The 11,619-nt window shown below is 38.9% G+C and overlaps 1 protein-coding gene across 3 annotated transcripts; it reads right to left on the reverse strand.

The window, feature by feature from the left end:
• Positions 1-1,949: 1,949 nt before the first annotated feature.
• On the reverse strand, positions 1,950-11,493 carry ITGB1BP1 (integrin subunit beta 1 binding protein 1). 3 transcript variants are annotated; one of them, XM_070955293.1, is made up of 7 exons: positions 11,184-11,493; positions 10,158-10,259; positions 8,572-8,650; positions 6,378-6,514; positions 5,883-5,975; positions 3,813-3,962; positions 1,950-2,183 (listed from the first exon to the last, which is right to left on the reverse strand). In XM_070955293.1, the coding sequence occupies exons 2-7, from the start codon at positions 10,227-10,229 to the stop codon at positions 2,112-2,114; spliced, it is 603 nt and encodes a 200-aa protein (XP_070811394.1). In that variant the 5' UTR covers positions 10,230-10,259; positions 11,184-11,493; the 3' UTR covers positions 1,950-2,111. The 3 variants fall into 3 exon arrangements, with proteins under 3 accessions (XP_070811394.1, XP_070811403.1, XP_070811411.1); XM_070955302.1 differs by lacking the exon at positions 11,184-11,493 and adding an exon at positions 10,433-10,531; XM_070955310.1 differs by lacking the exon at positions 6,378-6,514 and having other exon boundaries at positions 5,883-5,971.
• Between the last annotated feature and the right edge of the window lie 126 nt (positions 11,494-11,619).

Consider the following 11,619-nt stretch of genomic DNA (forward strand, 5'->3'; position numbering starts at 1 on the left):
ACTTACAGTCCTTTTCTTTAAAAACAAGTTGTAAAGCACATAGTGGTATGTTCATTCCGAGATTGCTATGGTTAACAGTGTCATAGTCACTGATCCAAACGGCCCTGTGCTAAGGTACACACTGCTGTCTGGCAAACAGTTCAGTCTGTTTGTGGACTCGCATTGTGTACTGAAAATATATTCTAGAACATGGTAGTTAACACTGTTAATAATTGTGAATAGATTTCATAATTCAAAATGAATAGACTCTTACAGAACATAGCTATGTCCTTTTAATGTCTGTATATTGTGATATTGTAACAGTTTTTATTTTGCATATGCTACCCAAAACGTGCACTGGTAGCATAGAATTAGAATATCAATGTCCAGGTCACATTGGCTTTGATCACAAGTTTTGTGACTATTGTATCTCTAGATTTATCAAGAGAACTTTGAATTTCTGACACAGAAATTATGTATATATTGGCTAGTGGAAGTGAAAACAGATGGGGGAAGGACCCTTTGGTATATTTATATTGGATGGGGGGAAATGCTGGATCTTGATATTTCTGTTGCCTTGCTGAAGTGGTACATTTGAGGCAATTTGTCAGATGTATTGATGCAAATCAGTTGGCTGATATTAAGAACAATGTGAGTGGTTGCAGTGTGATGGAGGAGCAAACTGGAATATTTTCAAGCTAGTTTTGTTGTATGTTTTAAAGCTAAGTCTGCATATTCAAAGTTCCCATTGAAATATATATGTATATTAGGAGAATAGTTGGCCACTACACATTTATTCAGAGGCTGATTAATTCAGTTGGGTTTCAACTCTTTGTTTATATGCCTGGCAAATGCAAGGAAATTATTTGTCACATTATTTTGCACATTACTTACAGTGTTTAACACAGAATCTTTCGACAACTATGTGCAAAATAGCCTTTTGAAGCTTTAGCCTCAGATTTCACACGGGGTAGGATCCAATGAACTGTACTAGCTACGTACTCCAAGATGCTTGGACTAAAATGGTTTTCCAATGCCAAAACTTCTTTTGAAACCAAGGATACTATCAAATATAGAATCTATAATAATACACGTAGCTGTCAAACAAACAAAAAATAAAAGTCAGGAAATTTGCCTAAAGATATGATTAATCTGAAGAACATGGCTGGAGTTAATTTAAAAGTTTCAGATAATCCTGAAGAACACTTGATTATGGCTACTAGACAATCTTAAACAAGAGTATTTTCTCACACTACATCAGTATGATAGGCTTGTAAGAAACATTTCAAAATACTGTTTCTGTGACATGTAACGTTAACTCATGACAGGTTAGATAATCTGTATTTTTTAAAAAAAAAAATATGCTGAACTCTGTAAGGTCATTCAGACTTCATGACTGACAACAGAGATGGCCATGTTCAACAAACTGTTACCAAGCACATACGATTACTGTGTTAACCATTTTTAAAGGAGCATAAGACACTTAAAATGCAGTTCAGAATGCTACTTGAGATGTATAATTTTTAATGTGATGGTTTTGATTGTTTAGTTGCAGAGCAACTGTATACATTGTATAACCTAAGACCATTTCTTATTTTTTAGTGTCTAGAGGCAGTGATTTATAATTGGAGCATGATTAATTTTACTTCTGTTAACTCAGTCATTAGACTGAAAAAATAAACTACTTTAAGCCTCATATTGACTCTTTGTGTTTATGTGAAAAATATCCTTCACAATTGAGAGTTCTGGAATGGAAGAGTGAAATCTAACAACATATGTAGCCTTCCTATCTCTAATCTTACATGATATGCTTCTGTTTTCTTAACAGTCAAATATACACAGAACTAAGGCAATTTAAAAAGTGCAATGACTAGACAGAAAATGTTTCATTAATTTTTTTCAAGTTTGTGAAATGTTAAAATAGTGTAATTTAGCACAGACTAAGAGAGAGAACATTCTATGGATTTTTGGTGCCATTGTTTAATAACAATAATGACAAAATTATATATAGTTTAAACATATACCAAAATAATTTAAAAAGTACTCTGGAGCGGCTATGAACTTTTTTTCTCCAGGTGTTGAAGTCATTGGAAGAAGAACTTCTTTTTCAGGATGACGTATCAATACAGTATTCAGGACTTTTCAGATGTTAAAACTGAGTCAAAGGCTGTGGACAGCACTTTACAAATAGCTTGTGCTTGTTCCTGCATTTTAGAAAACAATAAGAAGCTCTTTGTTTTCACCAGCATACAAAACATTTTACTGTACCAATTATAGGATGTTCTTCAGCTTCCAGTTGAATATGTGTAATAGTGGCTGCAAGAATGTAACTTGTGGATATAAAAGAGCAGAATTGGTTTAATGATCAACTGCTCTTTGTTAATACAGAGAAGTCCTTGACTTATGATCATTTGTTTAGTGGCTGAAATCACGACAGTGCTAAAAAAAGTCACAACCAGCACTTGCACTTAAACTAGCATAATGTTCCCTATGGTTGTGAGATCGAAATTTGGGTGCTTGGGAATCGGCATGTATTCACGATCATTGCAGCATTTGGGGGGGGGGGGTCATATGATCGCCATTTGTGACTCTCCAAGGAGCTTCTGACAAGAAAAGCCAATGGGGAAAGCCAAATTTATTTAACAATCATAGTCAAAAAAAATAATAATGGCAAAATCTGGTGCAACTGTCTCGCTTAGGGGTAGCTTCCAGTCAGGGGTGAAATCCAAAATTTTTCCCTACCGGTTCTGTGGGCGTGGCTTGGTGGGCGTGGCAGGGGGAGGATATTGCAAAATATCCATTCCCACCCTACTCTGGGGCCAGCCAGAGGTGGTATTTGCCGGTTCTCCGAACTACTCAAAATTTCTGTTATCGGTTCTCCAGAACCTGTTAGAATCTGCTGGATTTCACCCCTGCTTCCAGTCCTAGTTAAGTTGAGGAATATCTGAGGAGGATCAGCACAGGTTATAATGATTCTACTGTTTTTACTACTACCCTGTTTCCCCCAAAATAAGACATCCCCTGATAATAAGCCCAATCGGGCTTTTGAGCACATGGCAATAAGGCCAAACACTTATTTCAGGGTTCAAAAAAATATAAGACAGGGTCTTACTTTCGGGGAAACATGGTAGTCTAGGAGTGGGATGGTATATCCTTCCAAGTGATATGAACTACAGATAGTCCTAAACTTACAACCACGATTGAGCCCAAAATTTATGTTGTTAAGTGAGAAATTTGTTAAGTGGGTTTTGCTGCAATTTTACGATTTTTCTTGCCACATTTGTTAAGTGAGTCATTGCAGTTGTTAAATTAGTAATACAGTTCTTAAGCGAATCTGGTTTCCTCATTGACTTTGCTTGTCAGAAGGTCACAAAAGGGGATCACATGACTCTATGCAACCATCATAAATGTGATCTATCAAGCATCCAAATGTAAAGCATATGACCATGAGGATGTTACAACGGTCATAAGTGTGAAAAATGATCATAAGTCACTTTTTTCAGTGCCATTGTAATTTTGAACAGTCACATGAACTGTTGTAAGTTGAGGACTACCTGTACAACCCCTATGTATGTTCTTTCCATTAGCTCTGCTGGCTGGGACAGAGGACAGTTGGCATCAAAAGCATCTGAGGGCACCAGGCTACTTACTCCTGTCACAATCCTGCTCCTGCATAAATGTATATGGTACCCCAACATCTTACACCAATTCTGTCACATTTTGGACTAGTGCATATTGGGGCATAATGAATAGGAATTGGCCCAATACACATTAAATAATATTTTGCCAAGAATGTGTGGTAGGTGGCTTTTTAAAATATACATAAATCTTACCAAACTATTGCACTGGTAAATCCAAAGATTATATTCTTCAGAGTTTGAATCTGTTGTCTTCAATGCCAGTAAACTCTTCCCTGCTCCTAAGCCATCATCATAGCAGACCATCCGGACAATTAGGTAGAGTGCATGTCTATGCAAAACATCCTGAAAGTTCTACTAATTAATTTAAATTATCATGAAAGAGAAAAAAAAGACACTGTATCACCAATACTTCCAAATCCTCAATGCTAGCCTTTGGAAAGAGACTTGTTCTACACCATATTTACTGAAATTATTATTATGAAGAGTTACTCATAGGCTAGCACAGGGGTCAGCAACCTGCGGCTCTGGAGCCGCATGTGGCTCTTTCATCCCTCTGCTGTGGCTCCCTGTTGCTGGTCGGCTGCACAATTGATAGGGCTTTCAGTTAGAACAGGTAGAGGAAAAAGGATGCCGTGCTAGGAGGAAACCCTATGGTGGGGGAACCGAACTACTGGTTGGCTCCAGAATTGAAGGGGGGCTTCTGCTTAGGACCTTTGTGCCTCTGAGTGTTTAAGGTTGACGACCCCTGGGCTAGCAAAATCTAATTTCCTGTTATCAGTTAAGGTAGTGATGACCACAAGTTTAGGAGCCTAAATTAGTGCTGTAGTGAAGACAACCAACATTGAAATGTACGGTGCATCTGTTAGCAATAAATAATGAGAGAAAATAACAAACATTAGCTAACATCCATCTCCCTTGAGAAAAGAAATTCCTTTTATCCAGGGATAGATGAAAGGAGACAAAAACTGTCAATGCAATAATTACTTTTGGAACGATATAATTGTTTTTCTTTAGGGATAAGTCATTCACTAAATTTCCTTAGGAAATTCCAGCCACACACCACCTGTCTTAAGTTCAGACTATGCCTAAGGAAAAAATTCAGCTGGTTGACTGGGCTGCTTGAATCAGCTACTATTGCCGGTTCTCTATCCAGAGAACCAGCAATAACTTCCAACATGTTCAAATTACCCTAGGTCCGTGATGGCAAACCTATGGCACGCATGCCAGAAGTGGCACACAGAACTGTCACTCATTGCGCTTCCGGGTTCTGGCAAGCCAGCCAGCTAGTCCACGTGCTGAAATGGGAACGCACACACCAGAAACCAGAGGAAACCCATGCATGCGCATGCTGGGAAGATAATCTTCCGGTTTCCACCCTACACATGCGCACTGGCCAGCTGGTCTTCCGTGCATGCATGCATGACAGAAACTGGAAGACCAAATGGCTAACGCGCATGCATGTGCCGGAAACCGGAAGATAATCTTTCCGGCATGCAAATGCGCTCCGGGTGGCTGCTCTTCTAGTTTCCGGCGCACGTGCTCCCATTTCGGCAATCGGTGCCGAAAAGGTTTGCCAACACTGCCCTAGGTAGTGGGGAAATTAAAGAGAAAGCCAAAACCAGAACTCAACCTAGGGACAGAAAATCTCTTGCGGAGAAGAGCAATAAAAAACTGGACATTGGCAGGTAGAGTGAAGAGAATATTCTGAAAGAGGAATGATTCGATTCTCATTCCGTTGCAACATAGTCAAGTGCAATGTTTTGCAACAAGTCAGACTCCATTTTTATCAATCTGAGGGACTCAAATATGCAATCAAGCTTGGAACAAGATTACAGTAATACCTTTTCTGTATTAAGCCAGATGTAGATGATCCTTTTCAACCGGAAGGTTTTTACTGAAAATAGATTGAATTTCATGGGGTAGAGGAAAGCTGCAAGTCAGCAGATCTGGAAAAACTGGGTCATTTCTGGATAGTATTTGAAGTAGAAATAGAGGATTTTTGCCCCTTGGCAGTTTCATGCATTCATTTCAATTCTTGTTTTAGTAAACTTTGGTTACTTCTTGAAAAGGGTAGTCAAAAGGTCAGCAACACAAGCTAAAACGAATCGTGTGGCCTAATATGCAGGCCACAGAACGTCATCCCTGCTTCATAAAGCTGTGTGCAAACTTACTATTGTAGAATCACCCAGAGGAAGGAGAAAAGAATTTATATTGCTCCTATAATAGTGCCAATTGCATGTTTGAAAACCATTCATTACTTACACATTGGTCCAGTGATGTGACTTTAATACCGTATTTGGAAACTCCCATAATAAATTCTTCTTCCCCAGGAACAAAGGGCAGCTTTCCATCTTGCTTTGGAAAAAAAAAATAAAAATGGTATTCTGACATGAAAACATAAATGGCAAATTGCTCTATTTGGATTAGAGAAATACTCGTAGAATTGTAACTTGTTTACAGTTAAAAAGATTTCTCATACTTTGTTGTTTTCTTTGTCCTATTTCTTCTCTGTTTTGTTAAAGCACTTTTTGTTAGCAATTGAAAAGTATGCTGTATCTAAGTTCTTGAGATAACTGGCAAGCCAACTGCTTTACATAGACTAAGCCCAATGTAGCTTAACTGTTTTTGCTTTGAAGTATTATAAGAATCCTGTCATTATGGTGTCTTAATTTTAGTTTATGGCTTATTCATGCAAATCCATTCAACTCATTTAAAAAAGCATGATTAAGTAACTTAGCTAAAATAGACAATTTTTACCTGTGCCACATCTATATAATTAATCAAGTCCAGGGGTCCCTCTAAAATCTTGCTTTCATCAAGATTCAGGTTTTCAATGGCACCAACATATTTCACTCGAAATTCAGCACAAGTATCTGAATTGCTGTTACTTTGGCCTATAAACACATTTAAACACACATCTAAGTCATTTTTAGTTGTTAATCAAGCTGCTTAAGACATTAAAAGGACTCAGATTCATGACCTATCCCACATAACTGAACTAAGATCTAATAACATTGGTATCACATCACAATGTTCTCAAAACTTTTCCTATGGAAAAGTCCATAGGAAGTACTTAACTCTTTAGCTCTATACCAAGAAAATCACCTTTAACCATTATTTTCACATTATCACTTTAGAACCATGACAGAAGACATTTGCAGCCTCTTTAGTTCAATATCTTACTCAGTCTTGAACAGGCCTGTCAAACTGGCGGCCTGTAGGTCAGATATGTCACGTGCAGGCCAAACCCACCCCAGCTCCACAAAGACAAAAAAGTCACAATACGTCACGATCCGGCCCATGCAATCGAGTTTAACACCGGTGGTCTAGAACTTAAAAAGATCCAAAGCATCCCTTATGTCAGAGTTTTGCAGAGTGACTAGTATTATGAGATAAACCCAGGAGCAAAATACAGCACACAGCACACAGAGTCTTTAGATAATTAACAGTGGTTTATATACAACTAAATATTTACAGACGTATACGTGGTAGATACCTTATCATACAGCTACAGACACAAGGAGAGCAATGAGATACACAACGAGAGAGAGATACGCCCTCAAATGGTCACCTATATATAGACACCTCTTAAAAGGGTAGCAGTCTTGTGTGGATCCGACCAGAGTCTTAACCCGGTGATGCCAGATGCTGAATCATTCCCATTGCATCAGCTTTCAGTTGCCTCCACTTACAACCTTCCATCAGTTTACAGCTATTAACTCTACATTCCCTCCACCTTAACACTCCAGACCCTGCTTGAAGATGTCTAATGAGAAAAATACTCTCGCATTCTCAAATTAGTTTCATTGTCAAAGTATATTTTTCTCAAGAGGTTTAACATAATAAGTCAACTGAAAACTGAAATCTATCCACTACAGTGGAGAATCTTTACCCATTTCTGTGGTGCACCCGTATTCTGGAAGCATTGTGTCTTTTCAAGAATTAAGGCTGAATAAACCCAGGTTTTTTTAGAGGTCTCCCTCCCCAAGACTAGTCTTCCATATTTATTTGATTGTTATGGTTGCCAAATTCATAAAACTCTAGAGAGTTAAGATACCTTAAATTGCTTAGAAACAGAAAAAGAATTAAAAAAACAAAAACAATTATCCAGTGTCATCATTCCAAGTAATGAACTCAGGGAGTTAGGACTCTGACACTTCTTTCAGGTTCAAAAGATCCTTTATTGAGTACATCATATCGGCACACAGAAAGATGAATCTAGCTCTAAATTATTCCCGTGCTCAAGGATAGTTAACAGAATAAGACCTCTCCACTCCCCTTTGTCCTTCAGGTCACATGGGCCAATCAGTCCAGGTGTAGGTTCCCGCTCAACTTCGACAAATGTCCATTGAAATGACCTTGGTTCACACGCCGGCTGGGAGATGTTGTGACTAGCCAGCTGAGGCACCACATTCCTGCGTTTCCCCCCCATGTTCTCCCCCCTCCCCTCTGAATGGCAACCAAGAAACGAAGCAGGAGTAAGCCTTGCTTCAGCTGAAATCGTTTTGCAGATTGACATCCAAAGCATAAAAGAATAACAAAGTAACTGAGGTCAAGCTCTGCATATTCAATTCAGTAACTTTAATTTCTGTGAGATTATCCTACACTCTGACCTAATGCCCAAGGGAAGAACCAGGTTTTTAGTGCCTTAAGTAAGGCCAGAATATCCTTGCTGATCTTCGCTGCATTTCTCTTAACCATTATATTCTGCCTTCTAAAATGGCTAACATCACTCAGAAGGAATTTCATAGTCCTTGTATGCATAACTCTAAACCTCAGGACAATGTATCTGAAGTCCTCCAAAACCCAGCTGAGATGATAAGGTTAAAAATATATTTTCTGTTTTGAAAAATAATGCCAGATGTAGACATCCCCACATATAGTAGCATACTGTTTTAAATACTGTACTCAGCTACACAGTCTTGTAGATATAACACCACAAGTTTCATACCTGAACTCTTCGTAGAGTCTGTATCCAGACTAGCAACAGTACTAGATCTTGAAAGACCTCCAAGGCTAGAGTCCACTGACTACATAAGGAGAAAGATGAAGTTATTATGGTCAAACCTGTTCTTTTAAAAGAAAACTGCTGTATTAAATATGAAATGCATTACAACCATAGATGTTCTAATTATTTAACAGGTTATGCCTTTTTAATGTGGGCTTTTAAAAAAAAAATTCAGCTGGCAAGATGAGATCCTTTCTTAGGTTCACCAAACCAAGAAGAAAATAATCAGATCTTAATATTAGAAAGTAGTATCTAATCATCCTAGGGTCCAATCACTATTTGTTACAAAAATCACCTAATCAACATTACATACATTGAGGTGGTTTTTTTTAATGATTAATATTTGCATAGTGAACTTTCATTTCACCTTCCTACTCTTAAACCTACAGTAAAACCACGAGGATGACATTTCAGTTCAAAATCTTTTTTTAAACCCACATCTTTATTTCTATAAATAACTCAAGGCGGCAAACATACTTAACACTCTTTCCTCCTCCTATGTTCCCTACAACATATCTAAAGCAGGGTTAGAATTCATGGCCTCCCAGCATTTACTTTGGGCTACTGAAATTTTTTTTTTATAAAGTTGATTTTATTTAAATTTAGTGAACCGTGGCAAAACAGGGAGAAAATGCCCATGTTTACAGATCACATGAAGTAGGATAAATTAAAAACTTGAAATAAAATATCCTGGAAGAAGATAAAAGTGGGGGTGCATGATTTCCCCCCTCCCCCCCAAAAATCTGGGGCATCTGCAACAAACCAGGATCATGGCAAATGGTATCTGGTTTGACATCAATGCCAATCCCACCCTTATATACTTGATCTTGATGCCTGATGCAAATACATTGTGTTTTTATTCAACCCTGCCCTATTCCATCCTGCAGAAACTGATGTCAGAGTCACTTTGCCTATTCCATTGCAATGAACATCACCACAGCATTCCCCCAGTCCCTTTTTTCATACTGTAGCAAAATTGTTCTGAAAGAATCCTCACACAATCTAAGCAATATCTCATTCATCATTGATAATCCATTCTCAGCAATTCCTCCTCCATGGCATTAGCATTTAAAAATAGGCAGCTCATCTTAAAATTCAATAGTACTGTACAGAAGAAATATTTTGCCTAGATAACTTACTTAAGCCTCTTTAGGAATCATGGCTTTGGCTGAAACAATACCGTATATATCATTGTTCAGAAACCTCAGAGGCTGGTTTGTTTTATTGGATTTATGTGCTGCCCATCTCTTCTAGAGGCATAGATGTCTATATAACTGTGTGAAAGGTACATACATTCTACCCTAAGTTCACAGAAAGTATGTTGAACTCTAGCTAGCTTCTGACAGGATAGGATCAGGTCCTCCTTTTTTTGTTTGTATTCCTGACTGTTGATGGGAGCTGATGGGAGCTGAAAAACAACATCCCTAGAGCAAAAGTGAGCAAGATCACATCTGGTTAACCCATAGATGGAATAGAAGATGTTTTAAGGTACACTTTCTTAAAATAAAACTATATCAGGTATAGCTTACTTTGCTTTTAGTACTGATTTCACTGCTTTGTGAGCTGCTGCTGCTATGGCGCTTTTTTCCTTTCCTGAACATTTTTTTACTGATTCACAATCAAAACCAAAACTGTAAAGAGAGAAAAGAAAATCCTGATTCTTATACAATTGAAAGTGCAATCTTAAAAACATACTATCTGGGCTTTGCAGAGATATACAGCTGCACTTGGCTAGAACTCAAATTGCCAAAAGAATACAGAAAGCAGCATATTTCTCTGGGGGAAATATGCCTAAATATTTTACCTTCAACAAAGTAGCGATATCAAAACGAGTCTACACCAGGGATGAAATCCAGCAGGTTTTGACAGGTTCTGGAGAACCAGTAGCGGAAACTTTGAGCAGTTTGGAGAACTGGCAAATACCACCTCTGGCTGGTCCCAGAGTGGGATGGGAATGGAGATTTTGCAATATCCTTCCCCCAGGAGTGGGGAGGGAATGGGGATTTTGCAGTATCCTTCCCCCAGGAGTGGGGAGGGAATGGGGATTTTGCAGTATCCTTCCCCTGCCACGCCCACCAAGCCACGCCCACTGGTCTACACCAATATGCTTTGACTAATCGCAAGCTTTTGAGAGGCTGGGAAGCAAAATATGAGCAAATGTCAACTTTTACTTAGTACTATTAACAAATTAAATTTCGTCTGAAAGAGATTGTATACCAAACTATCGTTACCACTATTGACAGAAAGGCTGGATCTGTGCAGTCCCCAACAGTTTAATCTAATCCCGGTTAATTCAAGAATCTAATTTTCAGGATTTGCGTGATGACTGAACAGTACCGATCACACAAGAGAGTTTATCGAGTGCCCGGGACTGAAACGTCCACAGTACTAGCTCGTTATTCGGCGAGTTGTGTGAATGCTGCTAAAGTTTAACACCGAAGTTTAGGCTTTGAAGAATATCCTCCTTATTAAGAGTTAACCGGGCAACGTTGTTTGAGAAGCAGCGAGAAGAAACATTCCCACTTAATTTCCAAATGTTTTATTCGTGATATTACCTTCTTTTTCCCCCCTCTCCTTTTGCTTCTGCACCCCGAAAATCCGCATCACAGGTAGAAATCCACCCGGTGAAGCCTTGTCCGCATCACCAGTTGGATGAAACAACCACCCCAATGGAAGAAGCCGACTGGTTCAAACCTTTCTGGGAATAGAAGCGGAGGGAAAGCCTACCCTATTCTACAGCCCTACAAAGATAACAAAAATAAATAAATAAATCGCCCTTTCCTCAGCTCAGATACTTTTCCACTCGGCATCGCCTTCGAAGCGCTCCGCAATTACGCGGAACGACTCCTCCACGCCCCGGCGACCAATGACATCTGGGGCCAGAGCAGCCCCGCTTCTCGTTCTCCTTCCGGGTACCACTCATTATACTAGGGAACTTCCGGCCTTTCTCAAGCGCTCTCTTTCTCCTTCTTGTAGGAGCGGCAATATTAT

The sequence above is a fragment of the Pituophis catenifer genome, unplaced genomic scaffold (assembly GCF_029215685.1).
Source record: "Pituophis catenifer annectens isolate HBS135680 unplaced genomic scaffold, rPitCat1.0.hap2 SCAF_1, whole genome shotgun sequence".
Lineage (NCBI taxonomy): Eukaryota > Metazoa > Chordata > Lepidosauria > Squamata > Colubridae > Pituophis > Pituophis catenifer.